Below are 22,102 nucleotides of genomic sequence, written 5' to 3'. Positions count from 1 at the left end.
TATTCTGTATTTAAAGATAGGTGTCCTGTGTGGTGTGGTCAACATGCTGGAAGGAGGGGATACCATACAGAATGGCCTGGAGAGGGTGGAGATGTGGGATGATGAAATTCTACACAGTCAAGTGCAACTCCTGCATGTGTCAGGGCAATCCCAAGCACAAACACAGGCTGAGGGGAGAATGGAGTGAGAAGAAGCCTGGGGACAAGGACCTGTGGGTGCAGGTGGATAAGAAGCTCAACATGCCCCAGCCATGGACACTGGCACACAGAAACCCCTCTTGTGCTGGGCTGAGTCCCCAGCATGGGCAGCAAGAGAGGGAGGGGGGCATTCTGCCTCTCTGCCCCACTCAGGTGAGACCCCACCTGCAGAGCTGCCCCCAGCCCTGGGGAACAGCAGGAAGATGTGGAGCTGCTGGAGCCAATGCAGAGGAGACCACAGAGATGCTCTGAGGGCTGTAGCCCCTCTGCTCTGGGGACAGGCTGGGAGAGTTGGGGGTGTTCACCTGCTGGGAGGGAGAAGAGAAGGCTCTGGAGTCACCTCAGAGCCTGTTCCAGGGCCTAAAGGGGTTCCAAGAGAGCTGGAGAGGAACTTTGGACAGCAGTCTAGATTGACAGGACAAATGGGAATGACTTCCCACTGCCAGAGGGCAGGGTTAGGTGGGATATTGGGAACAAATTCTTGGCTGGTAGACTGGTGAAGCCCTGGCACAGGTTGCCTAGAGAAGATGTGGCTGACCCATCCCTGGGTGTTCAAAGCCAGGATGGATGTGGCTTGCAGCAACCTGGTCTAGAGGAACATGTCCCTGTCTGTGGCAAGGAGGGGAATGAGATGGGCTTTAAGGTTCCTTGGAACCCAAGCCATTCTTGTGATTATTGTTTTTTCTAAATTAGTGTCATTCATTTATTCTTATCAGGTTTTGTCAGTTCTACTGTTATATTCCTGATGGACAATTCTCCTAGCAGGTAAACCAGATGGTTTTGATGCATGGTACTTGCAAAAGGAATCAGGAACCTGGCCCTTGAATCTTGCCTTATGATAGTGCGACAGCTTGTGAAGGATATAGTCAAATGCTGGGCACTGTGCATGCTGTTGTTAAATGAGCCCTGAAGCAATCATTAAGGCTAAGATGAGAATCATGAGCTGGTCAGTTTCTATGTCCAGCACCAGCTGCTGTTGACCAACGCATAGAGATTGAGACCATGCAGTCAGGGGAGCTGTAGTGCACTGAACAAAGCAGACAACAAAATATGGGGCACCATCAAGAGAATGAGGGCACTAGCATGGTTACATACTGAACTCTTTGGACTGACCCTCTGTGACCATATAACACTCTGGTGCATCTACATTTTGAGCAGTGTGGACTTCTGTAGAACCAGATGTCACAAAGAATGGCAAACACAGATGTATGGGATGGAGAAGCATCCTCCCAAAAACTGAAGAGTTTGAGTCTCTAGTCTGGAGAAAAGGCTTGGCAAGGTATGATGCATGACCAAAGCGAAGGGTATGAAGCTGTGTCATGGGAGGTTTAGGTTGGGTATTAGGCAAAGGTCCTCCCAGAGAGTGGTCAGGCACTGCGCAGGCTCCCCACAGCAGTGGTCAGACCCAAGGCTGCCAGAGCGTTTGGACGATGCTCTCAGGAGAAGGGTGGGATTGCTGGGCTGTCCCCTGCAAGGCCAGGAGTTGTACTTGATGATTCCACTCAGGATATTCGATGAGTCAATGCTCAGGCTGACAGCATCCCAGAGGAGTCACGTCCCAGAGCACGCGCTGCACGGGCGCTGCTGGCCCGTAACCGGCCGGGGCAGCGGGCAGCGGCACTGTGAGCGCAGGCCGCGGCACCAGGAGCAACTCGTGGCCTGCCCGCCTGGGCTCCGCAGCCACGGGAGGAAGTGCGAAGGGCAAGGCCGCGCACGGGACGGAGACCCGCGTGCAACTGGCCCGGCTCCGACGGCCGCGGCCGCCGCGGTATACAGATGCGTGGGCCTCAGGGAGAGATCAGGCCAATGGAAGCCCCGTAACTAGCCGGCCTACGCGAACGCTGCCCAGACCGCCCACCCGGAGCTGCGGAACCCACTGGCCACCTCGCGAACGCCGCCAGCCCGCCACGGCCGGCCCCGCCCACGGCGCACGCGCGGCGCCCTCCCGGAGCGGCCGTAAATCGGGGCGTGCGCGGCGCGCGGGGCCCGCGGCGACCGGTGCCGTCCGGCTGCGCGATGCATTGTGGGCGCGGCTGAGGAAGTAAAATGGCGGACCTGGCGAACGAAGGTAGGTGGGAGTTGCAGGCGTCGCTGCCCTGGCCCGCGGTGGCCCCGCGCTGCCGTGGGCCTGGGTTGGCCTAGTCTGGCCTGGCGTGGCTCGGCCCTGGCCAGGCTCTGCGATCCGAGTTGAGGGGCGCGTCCGGGAGCGTTACCTCCCTGCGGCCGTCCCGGTCCCCGTGGGGCGAGCGGCTGGACAAAGGGAGCGCCTTGGCCGGGCCACTGCGCTGTCCGCGAGGCGGGGACGGACGAAGCCGGGCTGGAGCCTACGTCCTTAGAAGCCTCCCGCGGGTCGGTGGCTCCGGGTTCGTGGTGCGGCGGCTCCCGAGACGGTGGCCGCCGGCGGGTCGGTGCTCCCTGGACGCGGACAGCAGGCCCGGCGCTGGGCACGGGCCCTGGAGCGCGGCAGCGAGCTCTGTGTCTCGGCCCCGGCTCTGAGCAGCTTTGTGCCCTGCCTTTTCCAGTTGCTTTTTAAAGTTGTTTTCCACAGCTTTCGCACCACTGTAAATCTTTCCTTTGCTTAAACTCATGTTAATAATGTTTTAGTTAAAGGATTCATGGCAGTGCTGTGTAATACAAGGTGGGGTATCAAAATAGATGCATTGTATTTTTTTTGAGCTGAGAACATCAAAGGTCCGCTAGTAAAGTGGCTTCATGTTTTTTCTGAAGAGCATTAGGAGAACCTGGGCTGCAGTATTACAGTATATGGATGTTCTGCCGTAAGGTGTGTACAGTGGTGTTTTAAGTGGCAGTGGGTATCTATATTTTGCCTCTGTGAATGGCAAGTGTGTCTCTGTTTTGGCAAAAGCCAGTTTGCCCTGCTGTCTCTGTTTCTCATCATTCCTCTCAGTTAATGGAAGAGGGAAAGATACGCCCAGAGGGAATGAAAGTATGTGTGAGGCCCCTTCTTTCAGGATTGTTTCTTACTTTTGAGCTTTGTGTCAGTGGCAATTGCTATTTTGATATTATTGTTAAACAACAGGAAGCAAATAAATATTATAGGTGCAGCCTTTGAAGGTGAAACCTTCAAGCAGCCAGCAATGCAATTGCACTTAAGCTAACGAATCCTGTGATGCAGCATGTCTTGAGCTGTTGGCTTCCAGACTCAAGATGAGTTGTCAGCACCCAAGGAGGCATGATATGTGTCTCAAGAATAGTAGTACCCAAATCTGTAATGACTATTTGCGAGAAACTTAATGTCAATATTTAATTTATATAAAACCATTATAATGACCTTATAATAAATTTTAATGGGTTCTTTTGTTCTGGGTTGTTTTGTTCCTAGAACCAGAAGCTTGGCAACACTTATCTTAAGTCATGCAAGCCCTTCACTTCCCCTTTCTGCCAGGGAACATTAAACTCAACAGTTTACCAATATTTATTACGTCTTTTGGTGATGACTTGTCGTGTACTTCTATCTCTACTTCTGTTTTTCTGCAGAGTCTTATAGACTGTCCAGGATGGCGAGGGGGAGTGTGATCCCATCCTTATGACCCTTTTCTGCCTCCAGAGACTTACCTCACCTATAAACATCTTTAGTTTATATTCACCTGTCTTTGCAGAGTTGTCACCTTCATCTGCTGCTGTTTTGTGATAAGAATGTGATACAGTCTTTCCTCAGGTGAAGCAAGATCAGCTAATATCATTGCCTGTTGCTAGTTTTGTTCCCTTCAGTTCCATTTTTGAGGTGTATGTTTTTTGTACAGCAGTGGAAATACGTGCACTTCCCTGAATTAGCATCTTTCTGCTGAGAATTCTGTAATCTTTCTACTTGGCTATTTGCGGTCTCTGTCATGGCAAGGATCTTCTCAGGTGCCTGTTTTTTCCTCATTCTTAACCACATCAATTAGTTTTGTTTTTCTATTGTTTAGGTGAATGCTTTACTTTACTGTGCCTAGGTAATTTCATCTAAATATGTGAAGTAACTGTTTTGGTAGTGATAATTCTTTGACCTTCTGTTTAGTATTGCTCTTCTGTTGTTTTTAGCATTTGATAGCTCAGTGTTCATGTTCACAAAAAAGTATGATTCCAGCAATGTTCTTAGTGTTCCTTAGTCTTGATTGATCTGTACAACAGTGCTGTCTGAATTGTACTTCATTGTGAGATGCAAAGCTAATTATTCTTTGACACAAAGTAGAAGTAAAAAGAAAGAGGTTTCAGTCATTCTTAAAGACTGTTTTTGCTTGGTCTGTTTAAACAGTAGCTTTTATTGTCTATTCATGCAGGTGAAACTCAAGATTTTTACCTGTTTGTTGACAGACATGTTCCTGGCCTTGAAAAGTGCAGAATTTCATGCTGTCAGTGGCTTCTAATCTTACTAATACGAAGCTCCTTTAACCTGTAACTTTTACATGATACCCATCTTTCAATTCATTGGTTGGTGTTTCTGTTTCCAACAATATATTAGCTATCTTTCTCTTCTAGGTTCTAATGTCTCTGTTAGACTACTGAATATCTTAAATCACTGCTGAGCTGTCAGTACTGCCTCCAAGTAACCATTTTACCAATGGGCTTTGCAATTTTGATGGATGATCTTTCTGTGATGCATTTCTTCAAAGCTATAAGCATTTCTTCAAATAATTACTTCACTCTCTCATTCTTATTGTTCCTCAAATCTTTTTCATCCACTTGTCTTTCATTTGTTTCTAGTGAGGTGAAACTGCTCTCCTGCCTCTTAATATTGGAGTGATGACCAACTGTATCTTGATAGGAGAAGGGGTTCCTCTACTGCATAGAAGGGGGCTAAAAGATGAGGTAGTCCTAGTGCCACTTTCCAAAGACTTTTGTACTATGAAAATTCCTAGGAACAGTTCCTAGTCTTGACATTGCCTTTGGTGCTGGGAAATGAGCTGGTAAGTGTGGAGCTAATGAAGAGGAGGGGAGAGTAACTTCTCTGTAGCTTTGTGAAGTTTGATTGACTTTGTTGCAGAGATTTAGTGACATTGTGATAAAGGTTTTTGGGGACTGTCATCGTGAGGATGATTATTGAAACAGGATTTTGGACTGATAAGCGTGGTTATTGGTACTAATGTATAAAGCAGTTACTGAATGTTCTTAAAACTTTCTTTGAAGTCTTTGGTACTTCACTGCTAGGTGTGTGAAGTGTCAGTTTTAAGACAATCCAGCTAGAATACTAAAGAGAACTAGCACCTTCCTATTGGTCCTGTATATTTATGAGAACCTGAATGCATTTCTCATTAATTTGCAGCTGATACGTAGCTAGTAATTTGCTTGTTTATGACTTACTCCTGAAGCTTCACTTTTAAGACAACAGGATCCCCTTGTGTGGGGAATTAATGACTTTATTTTTTCAGTGGCTGAAAGGAGTTAGAAATTTTTCTCAGGGCTAAAATTTGATGGGTGTGTTCGCATTTCCCTTTCAGGAGGTGTCTGCAATTTACTTGGCTTTATGAAATAGCTGAGCATAAAGTTCTCAATCATAACAAGTTTACTGTATGTAACTGCCGTAAGTGAATTAGAGGCTAGAGAGCAGTGGTGGAGGAGGGGACCTGGGGGTTCTGGTCAACAGCAAGTTGGATCTCAGTCAGCAGTGCCCTGGAACCAGGAGGGCCAGCCATGTCCTGGGGGGCATCAGGCCAACTGGGCAAGGGAGGGGATTGTGTGTTTCTGCTCTGCACTGCAGCAGCCTCACCTTGAGTTCTGGGGATAGTTTTGGGCACCACAGTATAAAAAAGACATTAAGCTAATAGAGAGTGTCCAGAGCAGGGCCACAAGGGTGGGGAAAGGTCTAGAGGGGAAGCTGTGTGAGGAGCTGCTGAGGACACCTGGTTTGTTCAGCCTGGAGAAGGGAAGACTGAGGGGAGACCTCAATGCAGTCTTCAGCCTCCTCATGAGGGGCAAGTACCAGTCTCAACACTCTTGTGACCAATGACAGAGCTTGAGGAAACAGCATGAAGCTGAGTCAGGGGAGGTTTAGCTTGGATACCAGGAGAAGGTTTTCCACACAGAGGGAGGTCAAGCACATAAGGCTTCTCAGGGCAATGGTCATGGTACCAAGCCTGAGTTCAAGAAGTGTTTGAATAGTGCTCTGTCGCATGGTGGCCTTTTTGGGATGCCAAAGGTGCAGGGCCAGGAGTTGGACTCAGTGTTCCTAATGGATCCCTTCCAGTTCAGCATATTTTATGGTTTTATGAAATGCACAAAAGGTGAGCAAACTGTAGTTCCTTTCAGACTAATCAGTATTATTTCTTTACCAGACTTGTAGGATGCTGACATTTCTTCTGCGCCATTTCCTTGGCGGGGGGGGGGGAGAGGTTGAGCTGTTGCCCCGATTGTTTGTTCTTGTCTCATGGTAACTTTTGGACAGAAGAACGTCTGCCATTACTCTGGGGAAAAATGTGGTATTCACCACTGACTCTGCACGTTCTAGAAACAAGATTTCTTTTCCCCTCATGGTGACTTCAGATGGATTTGTACATGTGAAGTTAGGCTGACTGACATGTCCTAATAATTCACGCCCAGACAACATAAAGATCTATTTAATTGACAAGACAGACCTATCTAAATGCTTTAATACCTCTTGTTAACACTTTTTTGAGTTCTTTATTTAATTTTATCTACATTGCAAAGTAATTGGTCTGCCTCATGGCTTTCTTTTTCCTCTCATATAAAAATAAGCTACTTTTCTTTTTTTTCCTGACTTGTGACATTTGCAGATGTATCTCTTGTCCCCATGTCAGTTCTATTCATCGTGACATCACTTGTGAAGTTTGGCTGTAAATTACCCAGTTGTGTTTCTCATTCTTTCTGACATGAGGTATGGCTGGGTTTTGCCAGCGGAGGTCTTTCTGCAGATAAGCTCTTAGTGGCAGCTTGCTCTTTGTTTTGAGTCTATCGTTAGCTATTGAAAGAGAATCTTGTGTTGTTATCAACACCTTTTGAATTTTATAGTGCTGCAAATTGTCTGTATCTCTTCATGTGTTACAGTTTGCATGATTATTCTGCTCTTCGTAATTTAAATGGTGAAAAAATCCCCAGGAGCATTTTTTGTGGCCTGCAGTGTTCCAAAAAGCATAATTAAACCTAACTTTGAACTTTATTTTCTTGACTTTTAGATAAGTGTTTCACTAGTGATAGATTACCACTCTTAAGTATTTTTAGTCAGTTAACAGCCTAATTGCTCTTCTTTTTAACACTCATTAGTTGTTCACAGGTACACTTAATTCTCTCAAGCAAGATATTACAAAGAGTTACAGTTGGAGTAGCTATTCCCAACTTGTATGCTTCTGGTGTTGAAGAGTGCTTCTTGAAATTGAAGCAAGGATTTTCTTGCAAAGAAGTTGCACCCTAGGTTTTTTTTAGTTTTCCATGTAATCTGGTGTTATTCCATTTCTAAATGTAATTTGGAGTAAATTTTAAGAATGTTTGAAACATTGTAGTTCTTAGCTTTAAAAATAAATTCTTGTCTTAATAACGTGGCTATAGCAGATCTGGTGAGGTCTTGAAAGCTGTTTTCATGACATGGGTCCTTCTAAAATTTAAAGATTAACATGAATCACCAAGATATTTTGTGATCTGGGTTGCATCCAACCTGGCCTTGAATGTTGCCAGGGATGCCACAGGTCCATGAAACAACCTGTGCTGGGCCTTACCACCATTCCAGGGAAGAATTCCTTCCTAATATATTATCTAAATTTACCCTCTGTCAGTTTGAAGATGTTCCACCTTTTCAAAAGTCCCTCTCCTGTAGAGCCCCTTTAGGCCCTGGAACTGGCTCTGAGGTCTTTCCAGAGCCTTTTCTTCTCCCTCCCAGCAGGTGAACACCCCCAGCTCTCCCAGCCTGTCCCCAGAGCAGAGGGGCTACAGCCCTCAGAGCATCTCTGTGGTCTCCTCTGCATTGGCTCCAGCAGCTCCACATCTTCCTGCTGTTCCCCAGGGCTGGGGGCAGCTCTGCAGGTGGGGTCTCACCTGAGTGGGGCAGAGAGGCAGAATGCCCCCCTCCCTCTCTTGCTGCCCATGCTGGGGACTCAGCCCAGCACAAGAGGGGTTTCTGTGTGCCAGTGTCCATGGCTGGGGCATGTTGAGCTTCTTATCCACCTGCACCCACAAGTCCTTGTCCCCAGGCTTCTTCTCACTCCATTCTCCCCTCAGCCTGTGTTTGTGCTTGGGATTGCCCTGACACATGCAGGAGTTGCACTTGACCGTGTAGAATTTTGTAACATTTGCACAGTCCCAACTGTCTTGCCTTCCATACTTGGTCTCCACTTGCACACGAAGCTGTTGACTGCAACTCTGAGTGCAGCCACCAGCAAACCCCTTATCCAGGGAGTGGTACATCTGTCCAATTTAGAGACAAGGATCTCCTGTGGGACAGTGTCAAATGTTTTGCTTAAGTCCAGATAGACTGTCAGTTGCTCTTCCCTTGTCCACCAGCACTGTAACACAATCATAGAAACAAATCTGTGAGGTGTTATTTGTTCTAAGTGAAGCCATGTTGGCTCTCACCAATCACTGCCTTATTTTCCTTGTGCCTTAGCACAGTTTCCAGGAGAGTCTGCTCCACAATCTTGCCAGGCACAGAAGTGAGGCTGGCCAGCTGTAGTGCCCCAAGTCTGCCTTTTCTCCCCTTTTGTAAATGGGGGTTATGTCTCCCCTTTTCCAGTCACTGTGAACTTCCTCAGATGGCCACGACTTCTCAAGGAATGGATAGTGGCTTAGCCACTTCCTCTGATAGTTCCCTTAGGACTCATGGATGCATTTCATCAGCTCCCATGGACTTGTGCACCTTCTACTTGCTTAGATGGTCTCAAGCCAATTTTCCTATAGCAGGTGATCCTTCATCCTGCCAGTCCCTGCTGCTTTCCTCTTTTGTAACTTGGGTGGAGTGTTTGGAGCACTTCTTGGTGAAGATAGTTAAAAACATCATTGAGTACCTCAGCTCTCCATATCCATGGAAACTAGCTCCCTTGTTTCCTGCTAGAGAGGGCCCACGTTTCCCCCAGCCTTTCTCTTACCACCAATGTACCTACAAAAGCATTTCCTGTTGCCCTTGAATGAGTCATTTCATGCTGCAATAAAGATCTGACACCTTGCGGCTGCGAGAGGTGCATCATGTGAGTGGATGTCTAGCTGTGGGAAATGTGGTTGACATGGGAGAGTGGTCACGCATATAAGTTAAAAATCTAATAGTAAATAGTATATGTGACTTGAAGATGATATCTCTGCATGAGCTATGGAGGTAATATTTTCAGTTTCTGCCTTCTGATTTCCACAGCTTGTGAAGGAAGCTCAGCAGGTTTAATAATACAACACATCAGGTATTTATCAGTAGTTAATTACTTGATGGTAAAATATGTTAAATAAATTTAGCCTGTGAAATCCAGCTCTTGAGATTTTTGTAGTTATTCATGCAGGTTGAAATATCTGCAAAGTGAATAAACTGCAGGAAGGAGTTCTGTGGATTCACTTGGTTTTCAGGTGTGGATTCAATTTGATTTGACAGCCTAAAACCATTTAGGTTTGTATGGTTCCAGATATTGAGATTGGAAAGGTACTGTCTCTGATGCTAATTATTGAAAATTTTGCTTTCCTTCTTATATGCTTGGACTTTATCTGAACACCTTTAATAAGGCTGACTTGGTTAGAAAATGGACATTTTTCTAGATTTTGTTTTGCTGTGTTTCTGTCTGCTTCTCTGAAGAAAAAACCCGAGTCTAATCCTCAGTTTTTAAGAACTGTATGCTCTGACTGCTCATCTCTTGGTGAAGGAGATCTTGTGTTCTCTTACTCTTACATGCATTCTACCTGAAGTTTGGAGGTTGAGGGTTTTTCTTTTATATATCAAGCTTTATTTTCTTTTTAAGTTGTTGACAGTTTAGTGGACCTGGCAGATCCATTGTACCATAGGTCATCCTTTAGATACCCTGGTATAGCAAGAGCATGCTTGAGAGCATGAATGTCAGGCCCAGAGGTTGGGTAGTACAAATAACAGTGGAATTCTTGTTTTGGACCAGTTGGAAAAACCAAAGAACTACCTGACATCTGGATTTTTGATCTGCAAAATTAAAACCTGGTACGTGGGTTCTTCAGTGCTCTTGTACAGAAAACATTAAATGCTAGAGAGCTCTATATAAATGCATTTAAAAGCATAACTAGAAATAGGAACCAAAAGCTGGAGTTGGACATTTGAATGGGAAATTTAGCACTAGAATTTTTATATGAAGTGCAGAAATGGATGATTGAGGGTAGTAAAACTTCGCTTTTGATGCCTTCAATGAAAATGTTTACCCAGAATTTAAATAAGGCTTAGAAAAACATACAGTATTTAATGAAGGTGGTCAGATTAGGCAATCTAGTGATCCCTTCTTGCCTTGGGCTAGAATTAGGGAGATGTTTCCAGCACTGTGGTCTTGCTGCAGACTTAAAAATGGATACAATGAACAAGTGTTCCCTATGTCTGGTCCTGAGTAAGCACTGGTACAATTGTTAGCTGTGAGTCCCTATTGCCTCATCATGATTCCTGACCCTGTCAGTTGGTCTCACAGTCAGCAAGAGCAGTAGTGGGATTCTTGGACCTGGATGGCTGTGTTCCTTCAGTGGACAAAGAGTATCAAACATTGCACTGGTGTTCCCTTTTCCAGGTTGACTAGCAGACTTGGCCACAGTTTGCTTTATTAGATCCTTTTGCCATTGTCATTTGTCATAGCTAGACACAAATCTCAAATAGTTGGAGATTTTTTACTCTCTTGTCCTTTGTACTTTAATGAATTTTTTTTTTCCTGTGAGCTTTCTGCTGTTCCTGGCACCTGTCTTCTTTTTTCCTGAGTGCTTAGTTTACAATCACTGGACTCTTATATCCAATTTTGTTGTGTTACTTTGCATCAATTTCTCTGGATACCCATTCCATCTTTTGCCAGCTCTCCCATGCTTTTTTCTGCACTGTGCATTGTTGTTTTTCTTTGCTTTCTTCTCTCAGTACTTCAGTTCTTTATTATGCACTAGACAGACAAGTAGTTTTTTTGCTCAGTTCTTCTTGGTATTTGCAGAATTTGGTGCAGGAATCTCTTGTGAGGTGTGCATTACAATCAAGTCCCACATTCTGGTAGATCTCCCCATTGATTGGTTGGGCAGAGAGCATGCTGCAGTAGCACTAAAGTATACCTCATGGTATTAAGAAATAATTGTCACTTTGAAGTCAAGGGTTAAAAGCTTAACAGTTGCCTCAGTGAAGCCTCCCACAGGTAGGTTATACTGAGGCCAAGGGAATGAAAATGAATCCCTAGCTTGTTTCAACACAGCCCGGTTTTTGGGACAGGTATTACCTTTAAGGGTCTGTATTGTTTTCACTTCTGAAATGGATTGTCTGCATTACTCTTACTAATAAGCATTTTTAAGATTCAGCAGTATTTAATGGATAGAAGAACTTAAAAAATAAAGGGAAAAAAAGAGCAGACAAAATGATATCATAAGTAGCCTAATTTCTTGATTGATTTTATCTTTTGTAGAACATGTTGTGCCAGTCTTGCATGTTCAGTCTTGCAGTGTTTTTTTTGGTTTTGCTGGGTTATCCCTTTGACTTAGATCCACAGAAAAATAGAAAGAGACTTTTCTACCCTCAAAATTAAATACACAGTTCTGGTAATAATTTTCATAATTTTGTGTATGTCAACTAAAGCTTCACTTTTTCAGCCAAACTGATCTAACACTAGCAGTTCCCGAATGGAGAGTTTCATCCGTTTTTCCTTATGTGGTGATCCAAGTACTTTATTGATGCTGCAGCTCATTTATGGAAGCTTTTGGGGTACTGTTAGGTTGTTCTTTTTTTTTTTTTTTTTTTTTTTTGTTTTTTTTTTTGTTTTTTTTTTGTTTTGGTTTTGTTTTGGTTTTTTTTTTTTTTTTTTTTTGGTGCAAGGTAATTCATCTTGATAGCTTTGTTTCCTTTTTTAATGCTAGCTTTTCAAGCTCTGAAAGTTTTAAATTTTTAAATTTTCATAGATGTCTAGATTTGTTTATAAGATTGGATAATTGCAAAGGTGGAACTTTCTGGCTAATTTCTTTGCAAATCTAGCTCTTCCTAAATCCAATTTCCAGACTGAAAGACTGAAATATTGTACTCGTCTTTAGCTGTGCAAACATACAGAAGGCCGCTGACTGTGTAGTGCGTGCGCAGCATCTCTTCAAATGTAACACAGGGAACTCTCAGGAATTCTTCTCTGCTTTATCACACATGCTCCCCCTGTGTATGTATATTTTTGTTATTCAGGACACTGAGGTATAGTTGTGAAATCTCACAAAAGGACAATGGAAATATGCACTAATTCTAGAAATTAATTCTATTCATGTAGACTAGATGCTGATGTGCGTATTTAGAAAATAGCATCCTGCTAATATTTGATTCAGAGCTTTAAGATGAAAGCACATGTGCTCTTAAATTATACAGAAAAGACTGGTCCCTCTGTAATATGTAATATATCAGGTTTGAATTTTAGACCTGTAAATATTGATTTAGAACCTTTCTAAAGCGTTGAATTATAATGAAATACGAGTGTAATCAAATGTCAGTTAGTGACCTTTAAAAAAGGGGTATGTAGGGGTGTCAACTCTTCATTAATGTGTGACAATGGGGAAGGAAAAACATCTGTTCAGCTAGTGAACTGCTGCAGCACAGGGTCTTTTCCTTATGATGTTCCAAAGTATGGTACAAGTACTAGCTTGAAAGTGATCTGGAGGGGAAACACAGTTAGCTTTCAGATATTAGTTTTGTTGTTCGCCTTAAAACACTCCTTACTTTTGAAGATCAAGTCCTTATAAACGTCTATTACCAGGAACTGATAGAAACTATATGTGTAACTGAGAATTAACCAGCTTAAGGATTCATTATTGGTAAAAGCATCATAGAACATAACATTTTCATAATAGTCAATATGAATGAATGTGGTTGGAAAAAACCCCAATGATTTCTCTTTTTACAGAAAAACCTGCCATTGCTCCACCCGTCTTTGTATTTCAGAAGGATAAAGCACAGAAGGTAAGGAGATGCTGATATTTTTTTTTGTTTTGTTCTTAGCCCCGATTCCTTCCTTCCATGATGATCAGCCCTTTGTCTGTATTGTTGTGAGGCTGAAGATGGCTAATAGGACATCAACATCATTAATGGGCATAGGGCAAGCAAGTACTGAAATGCTAAAAGTGGGAAGGTGTGTGGTGGTTTCACAGTACAGGTAGGTCTTCAGACAGAAGATGGACCAATGTGGAAGAAAAAGTGTGGTGAAGGTGTATCTTGAGCGTGTGGCAAAGGAGTGCTGACACTTGAGTTACATGACAAAGCTACAAAATTTGTTTTTCTGATACTAGGACTAAGATAAAGCAAAGAAAACTGGTCTAGATTATGCATTTCACCTCAGTGTATTTAAATGTCTCTCATATCTTTGGTTAGTATACTGGGAAGTGACTAGTTACCATGGGAAATGGTAATTCTGTTCCCTCATCTCAATAGGGTATTTAATTCTGTTTGGTTAATAGTAAAAGCTGTTAAGATATTTATGGGGGGAAAAAATCAAGGTTACTCTTGTTTGTGTTGAAGATGGTGGGAACCAGGAAAAGTGTATGATACTTTCTATAGGATCACTGGATTGTTTTGTTATCTGTGGAGTCAGAAATGTTTGTATTGAAATACTGAACCACTTTTCAGTTGATAGCTTTTCTTTGATTTGGAACAAGTACCAGATTCAAGCTTTCTCACAGGTTCAGTAGGTGTATTCCTCAGCAGGAGCTTGAAATTGTTTCTCAGCTTGGAAAGGATTTAAGTCAGCTGTCCTCCTAAAATTAAATCTGCCAGAGAGTAAGTACTTTCAAGACATTCTTTTAGCTACATTTTTTGCAGTCACTGTTTACATATATCTTGGGATGAAGGGAGTGGTAGTGTTTGCACTACCAGTTGTGATTATGTTTCCTTTTAGGAAACAGCTCCCAATCACCCACTGTTGGTTAGACTCTTCTGAAGTCCCTTCTGAGTTGCATCATGGTTGAGTGTTCTCTACAGGTGTCCTTTACCCTAGTGGTGATCATAGCAGTGTGATCCAGACAGAGTGACATGTCCTGTGTCCTTTTTTGCTGGCCTGGTCCTTACATGCCAAGATAGCAGTTCTTGTATTCTCAAGTTCTTTCTCCAGCAGCCTGCACACTGCATGCCTTGAGCATTTAGCTGTGCAAGCTCCTGCATTGGGCTGTGAGGCAGATCTGTTGCACTCTGATAGGTCTCAACAAAATATTTGTAAAAACATATTGACTAAGAGTCTGTAGACACTGCAATGAAGTAATTCTGCTCAGGATGTCCAGGTTCATGTGGAAAAACACCCTTTCACTGTTTTTTCAGAAAAATTTAATATCTAAATGTTCCCAAGAAGGGTAAATTTCGTTACTGTTTCTGTAAAAGGTGCTTGGTTAAGTGCACTGCCTACCACAAAAGACTATCTTTAATAAAGTTAACAGGGAAATCCTGTAAACGGAGAAGTTTTTCCTAGAGCAATGTTTTGAAGAAAATTCAAAAGTAACTTCAAAATAGTAGTTAAACACACTACTCAAATATGTAATTTCTCAATGTAAATTACAATTCTAATTTAGCAAAATGTCTGTCTAGTCAAGTAACTCTTTTTCTGTAAGCAAAAGTGTTATTGGAGGCTTGTAGTGCTGATACAGCAGTCTGACAGTAAGCTGAGAGGGAGAAAAAGTGGTACATTGTGTATTTAGTTAACTGTGATGGTTGTTTATATGTTTGCCCAGTGTTTTTCCAAATGAACCTGGACATCCTGAGAAGAATTACTTCATTCTAGTGTCTACAGATCCTCTTAGTATTACACCTGGGTTGATATAATTCAGTGCTCTTACTGACTTATCTGGAACTAACAGTAGTGTCTACTATAAGTTAAGCAATGTTCTTTTTCTAGAAATCTTGACTTAAGTTTGTGCTTGGAAGATGTCTGACATTTGGGTCATACCAACACTATGAAACACTTTGGAGACTTGGGGCAGAGTGGCTGGAAAGCTGCCTGGGGGAGAAGGCCTTGGTGGTCCTGGTCAACAGCAGCTGAACATGAGCCCAGGTGTGCCCAGGTCTCCAAGAAGGCCAATGGCACCTGGCCTGTACCAGCCACAATGTGGCCAGCAGCACCAGAGCAGTGACTGTCCCCTGTGCTGGGCACTGCTGAGGCATTACAAATCCTGGGTTCAGTTTTAGGCCCCTCATGACAAGAAAATCACTGAAGGGCTGGAGCATGTCCAGAGAAGGGCAGCAGAGCTGGGGAAGGGGCTGGAGCACAAGGCTGATGAGGAGCAGCTGTGGGGGGGCTCAGCCTGGAGAAAAGGAGGCTCACGAGTAACCTTCTCAGTCTCTACAGATCTCTGACAGGAGGGTGGAACCAGGTGGGCTCTGCTAGCAGGGAACAAGGGACAGGATGAGAGGAAATGACCTCAAGTTGGATCTTGGGAATTTCTTCACTGAAAGGGCTGTTCTGCCCTGTTACAGCTGCCCAGGGCAGTGGTGGATCCCCATCCCTACAGGGATTTAAAAGCTCTGTGGATGTGGCACTTGGGGACATGGGTTAGTGATGGACTTGGCAGTGCCCAGATCATGGAGGAGTTTTCCAGCCTGAACAATTCTGTGGTTTTATGATCTTTTTCTCCATGAGAAATTGGAAAATATTCAGCATACTCTAGGACAAAGCTCATATTAGTCTGGGAACTAATTTTTTAACTGCATCTTCCAGCTAAGTATGCATACATTTGAATAAAACATCAGAACTTGCAATTTGACATATTTATTTGGAAGGGACAAAAAGTGCATTATGTTAATAATGCTGCCCCTTAATTTTATTTTCCATAAGGAGGTTTGAATTTTCTTTTGTAGTTAAAGACAGGATTAGTCTGTCCTTGTCTTCAGTTTAGGTGTCAATTAATGGTGGATGTCAAGTTGGTATTAAATATGAGTGAGTCTGCATTTTCATGATTTTTGTCTCCTTAACTCTTTGAGAACTATTTTTCTAATGTGTGAAATATAATTTTGCAAATGTCTCAATAGTAGCACTGCTGTTTGTGTTTCTGACAAGCAGAGTTTCTAGTGCTGACACCAATTGAAAACTGCATCAGCTTAAGGCTTGTACTGTTGAGATCTGAAAGCAAGATGAGGTCTGAACCTCACTATGTTAGGCATAAGAGTATATCTGTTACTTATTTATGAGCCAAGCTATGCTTTTCATAGCCCTTTCTGAATTAAATATTTAAATTGATGGATACAAGTAATATCTGTTTTTAATATTAGACACTTCTTTGGTGTTTCTGCTCTGAAACTGACTTTAACTTCTGCCATAAAATTATTTGATGACAAGTTTGTGGCCACAGGTTACTTTAAGTAATTTTCTGAAGTTAACTTTTAACACGTATTTCTGAGGTGAAAGTATTGCCTTTTTTTGGATTTATACATTTTTAAGCAAGTATATTAGCTCAAATTTAATCAGTAGGAGTGTAAAGAAACACTTTGTCCAAAAATGTTTTTAAAGTAGTGTCATTTATTCTGTAAGTGTGAACTGTGGTAATCTTGTCATTACTGATTGTCAAGGTATAGGATCATTATGACCTCCCTAGTCACAAGTATAGGAAAAGGTAGATTTCTCCACTCAGATTTTAAAAAAAAAAATTGTACTTGAAAATGCCAGTGTTTAAGATGGAGCTTGTGCCTTGTCCTCTTCCCCCTACCAGCTGTGTTGGAGTATTGGTAGTGTCATGAATGGATATTTTGGATATGTTCATTTTTGTCCAGTTAATCAAACAACAAAGTTAAATTTAGCAGCAATTTATTAACAACAGCTATTGTATATAAATAAGTACAATCCAAGTATATTAGTTACATAGATACAAAATTTGGCAGTGAGTAATTTAGTATAATTGAGGTTCAAGATTCAAATAAAGCATAAGTAAAACTGACCGGGGATACCCTGACCGGGGGTACGGGCAGGGCCATTCCTCTCACACCGTACCAAATGAGTCAAGCTAAAAATCTCACTTATATACTGTTTGCTAATACATATTAATACAGAATCTTCTAGAAAGCTCTTCCTCATTTCTGTTCCTAAAATCTACATCACTGTGTTGTGTTGCACATGCGTCACCCGTGGTTGGGGGTCTCCCCTCCTTTTGGGGCTCTTGTTTCCAATGAAGGCTCTGGGTCTTCCTTAGTGTTTGCTGTTTGACCTTGCAGGTAGCGCAGGCGCACTGAGCTTAGGATTATATGATTAAATATATGTTCCCATAACAGGCCTTTGTCTGTTGTTCAGTGTCTGGAATGATCCCAATTTGGCCCAATTCAAGGCTGAAAGTTTTGTTTCTAGATGCTGTAGACCTATACCCTTACTATCCTTGCTCCCACCAAACATCTGGAGGATGATTCTATCTGCTTTCTTTAACCATTTCCTTTATCCCTTTTTGCTTTATAACAATTAAATGCAATTTTTCTATTAATTATAAAGCAACAGTTTTGCTAATATTGTTACAATTTAATTAGCACGAATCTCATATATAACAGTGGAATATAGAAAAGAGCACTTCTAGTTTGTTGTGTAACTAATTTTGATCAGTGTATACTGCTTTCCATATGTGAATTGATAGTGGTAGTCTTTTAAGATTGACTCTGAAAGAAGGTAAATTATGTGATACTTGGGTCATGTTCAATACCAAAACAGTACAAAGATTTTTAAGGGGTAGCTGGGTCCTAAGTGCTAAGGTTCTGGAGTGAATAAGAGGTTATGTTGTTAGATTGTTCTAGCTATCATCATGGTCTTAACTGTGGAATTTTAAAACTAGGTATGGAGTTGTAAAAGTGATATAGGGAATTAGAAGATGGCATTCCCTGGTAGCCTGGAGAGCAAAATCATGAGTTAATTTTTAATTTTTTTTTTAAATTTTATTTTTTTAATATATAAAGTAGGGGTTAATTGAAGTCCTGCTTTGATGCAGTATTGTTTGGAAATGCTTGGGTTTTGGAAGCTTGGAGAAATACAGAGAGCCTGATAAAGTGAAAGGCTGTTAGGCATATAGGCAAGAGTTGTCCTTGGCTCTAAGCAGGTAAAAAATGTGACAACATATTCTGAGAGTAATCTTTTAGGCTATTGGATAGAGCTGCTAGAGTGAGAACACTGAGGAAAGGAGTTGCAAATAGTTCAACTTAGAACTGGGAGGAAAAGCTGGTCCAAGAGTGCTTGTGCCCATCTTTATTGGAAAAGAATATTATTTCCTTGCCTATATTGGATGACTAGTATCATGTGAGTCTTAGCTTTTAAGTATTCCTTCATGTCTCTCCTTATTTTCTGCAATGCAGAAGAAGTCAAAACTCCAAATAGACTTAGATGTATTTAGTCTGTATGTTATTTTTAGTTTTAATAGAAGTTGTTTGATCTGGCTGAGCAAGGTGAATTTGTGTAGGTGGCTTCCTAACTTTATTCATATTTCCCTTGATCTTTGCCATAGTGTTTAAAAGACAGGAACAGGTTTCTGTCAAGTTCTCCCTAGAACTGTATTTTGTAAGGAATGTTTTCTCTAGAGAAGAGGAGGGTCAAAGAGGGACACATTTCTCAGACAGCAAAATATATTCCAGCAAGAAGGAGGAGAATGAACTGTTCACCATCTCTGAAGAACTTCCAGAAAGAGCTTAGATCAGAATTCATGAAGCTAAGAGACTAGGAAACACTTTCAATAGTGCATAGGATTAAAATTAATTTTAAGAGCTTGCAGTTACCTTTGGATATGCTTTTTTGAGAACAGCTGTACAAACTTCTGCCTGGAGCACTTCTGGTTTGATAAATCCTTGAGTCCTTTGTTGGTCTTGTTTTCCATGACTTATACCACATACTATTCACAAAATTCTGAAACTTACAGTAGTTTTGATTAATACATTTTTTCTAATATTATTTTATATGTTTTTATGTATTTATATATTGGCTGTGAAATTCTTATATTGGATTCAGATTTTTCTTCATAAAGTGGTGATTTGCAGTAATTTTTGTTTCTTTTGTGGGTCTTGAAGCAGCTATTCCAGTCTTGCTTAGGATAGACATGAGATTTATGCTTATTTCCACTTTTTGAAATGCTTGACACCAAGTATTTCAAGTATTACAAGAGTTATTAAAATGTGTTGGATGTTTATTTAGCCTACTTTAGGATATTCTAAATTGTCTATGAATTACTTGCAAAGTGTTTTATCATTTCCAATTGTAAGTGCTTAGCACAAATGTGTATTGAATATTCTTGCCTCCTCTTCATTGTTAGCAATTTTCTGAACTGTAGCCAGAAGTCAGTGTAAATTTTTTTTAATTTTATTTTTTTAAACATATCTTTTAAGTGCTATGGCCAGTTCCAGGTAGTGTTTTCCTGCTGTTCTCCCCAAAAGAAAAGGTAAGGATAGGTTGCTAGACTGCTGATTTTATTAAATGTTAGGTGAAAAAATGTTTCTTTAACTCCTCTCATTCTGTGGGGTTTTAAGTTAGTGTTTGGGTCTATTATTAACAACTAACTACTAAAATGTTAGATAACTTTGACAGTACAAAAACCTGGCCTCCTGAACTTTTACCTGATATCCATAGTATTATTACCATAAATATATTTTGACTATTTTGACCCTTATAGTAATTTCTTGCATGATAAAACTTCATGTATTGCTGTCTTTTCTTACCATGACAGGACAAGTGTTACTTGAAAAACTTGGTTCATAAGATGTTAAGTGCTACTGGTTCTTTTTTTTTTTTTTTTTTTTTTTTTTTTGAGGCTTTTGCCAGCACCTGGGCAATGATGAGCATGGTTAGTCTTTGTTCTACCAAGTGTTATCTGGGAGCAAGCCAAGGTTGAGTGCTTTTGAGTGCCATCTCTTCCTTACTGCTTAATTCTTCAGATACTTCACTATAAGATGCAGGGAAGCTCAGCCCACAGATTGCAAATGGGAGCACATCCTTGGCTTGCATGTTATCCATGGACTGTAACTTAGTCCTTAATCACAATACAGTTTTTTGTACTCAAAGCCTTTTTAGCTTTTTTCATTCTTCAGATGTGTACAGAATATGAGAATGCTAACTTTTGTTGTACAAGCAGGGATGTGCAGCATTAAATCATGTGAAGGAATGAAAAGACTGTGGCAGAACTTGGGCAAATACCAAATGTCATTAGGGTACACTAGTTATCCCGTCACCTCCCTCCTTGAAATAGATTGAAACTTGCTAATTTATGAAAAAAGCATTGATGTTGCTTTTCAGATAATTCACTGTCGTGTGAATATGAAAGGATCCTGTGTCTTGTGTGAATGTTAATTAATTTCTGTGAGAGTTTTATAACCAACCTCACCTCCCTCAAAAGTGGGCTGAAGAGGCATTGGAGGACACTTATTTGGAATAATTGTGTAATTTTTATATCTGAATCTGCAGGTAAAAGCTGTCAGCTGTCCTTTAGTACTTGAAAGAGAAGAGGGGTGAAACCCCAACAAGTCTGCAGCTGCCAAAATCCTCTTTGCTGGGGACACAGATGATTTTGATAACTTCCAGAAGAGTTCATTTGCTCCAGCTGAGGTCTTTCGCAGAGAGGGGAGCTAATTCTGTCGGCAGGTTCTGTTACAGAGTTTCTATGTCTTTTAATTGGTGTCTCAGCAGCAAGCATCTCCTTAGGCCAAACTGTGAAAACAGTGAAATTTAAAAATGGATCGTGTCACTAGGACCACCGATCGCTCATGTTGCAGCCTTGCATTGAAGGGACGTTGTCTTTTCTGCTCACAGTCCCCTGCAGAGCAAAAAGCTTTGTCGGATTCAGGCGAGGACCCCCAGGGAGAGGTTGAGCCCCCCTACCATGGTCTGGGTCACACAGAACCAGCTGGTGAGTGCAGCTCTGAGCACCCTGTTCCTGCTGTGGCCTCAGTCAGTGCTACCCTGAGTCCTGCTTCTGAAACCCAGCTTGCTCCTATTCAACAAGAACTGGCAGGGGTAAGTGTCAACCTACCAAGTACTTCTGCTGCTTAGGGGACAAGAGGAAAAGGTCCCTTCCACTAGGCGGAATCCGTTATTGTAAACTGCAGGTAGTGCAAATCAGTCTGTCTGGTTCTTTGATCTCAAGTGTTAGTCCTGTCTAAACCCTCATTCCAATTAGAAGAAATTAAATTTGTGCATAACTGTAGAAGACACCTCAAGGATTTTATAATTTGAGGTGTAAACTGTGTGTTTGCTAAGGGTAAGAGCCCTTCTAATAAGTGAGAAGGCAGGTCTATATTTGACATAAGTGAGCTGCTAATACTGCTTCCACTGGATATGTCATGTCAACACCTAAGGTATTTAACAGATTAAAGGTACCAAGCATCATAGAGTTTTGAATTTGGGTGTTTGGAGTGGGGAGGAAATCAGTATCTTATGGAAAAGCTGTCAGTGCTCATAACTTGATTTTTCTACTGGTGATGTAGCAAAATCTTTTCAATTTTCTGAAAGACTGGATAACTAAATCGCTGCTACCATGCAGTCTTTCAGAGCAACTAAGTGTTCCTATTCTTTCTGGTTGATGGACGATGTTTTCTTGGTGCAGGTGAGTGTCACTGTTCATTCTGGCATTACACCCTAGGAATGTGCTCTTTGCTAGATCTTTGTTGAGGCTGCTTCATGTAATACCTGCACCCTTTTCTTGCAGTGATTAGTTTGGGGTTTTTTTTTTTGTCCAGGAATTGACCATTTCAAGTAAACCCAGTACTGAATGGATTGTCATGACCAGGTGCTAATAGCTGTAGGTTAAGCTCTCAATGTTCAGACTGTTACTTGATTACCTGCAGAAATATTTCAGGTTTTTTTCTGAAGGGTAGAGTTTTCAAGGGTTAATAT

At 41.8% G+C, this 22,102-nt stretch overlaps 1 protein-coding gene across 4 annotated transcripts in view; it reads left to right on the top strand.

Moving 5' to 3' along the window:
- The first annotated feature begins 1,789 nt into the window (after positions 1 to 1,789).
- RANBP3 (RAN binding protein 3) overlaps positions 1,790 to 22,102 on the top strand; it is a 60,016-nt gene continuing 39,703 nt past the window's right edge. Inside the window, exons 1-3 of one of the 4 annotated variants that reach the window (XM_056512685.1) lie at positions 1,790 to 2,265; positions 13,187 to 13,242; positions 21,020 to 21,223. In XM_056512685.1, the coding sequence (XP_056368660.1) occupies positions 2,244 to 2,265; positions 13,187 to 13,242; positions 21,020 to 21,223 (282 nt within the window). In that variant the 5' untranslated portion in view covers positions 1,790 to 2,243. The remainder of the gene's footprint in view (positions 2,266 to 13,186; positions 13,243 to 21,019; positions 21,224 to 22,102) is intronic. The other 3 variants (XM_056512686.1, XM_056512688.1, XM_056512689.1) reach the window with 3 other exon arrangements.

The sequence above is a fragment of the Oenanthe melanoleuca genome, chromosome 28, assembly GCF_029582105.1.
Source record: "Oenanthe melanoleuca isolate GR-GAL-2019-014 chromosome 28, OMel1.0, whole genome shotgun sequence".
Taxonomy (NCBI): Eukaryota; Metazoa; Chordata; class Aves; order Passeriformes; family Muscicapidae; genus Oenanthe; species Oenanthe melanoleuca.
Note: the sequence above shows the minus strand (reverse complement) of the source record. Positions and strands in the feature narration are given on the sequence as shown.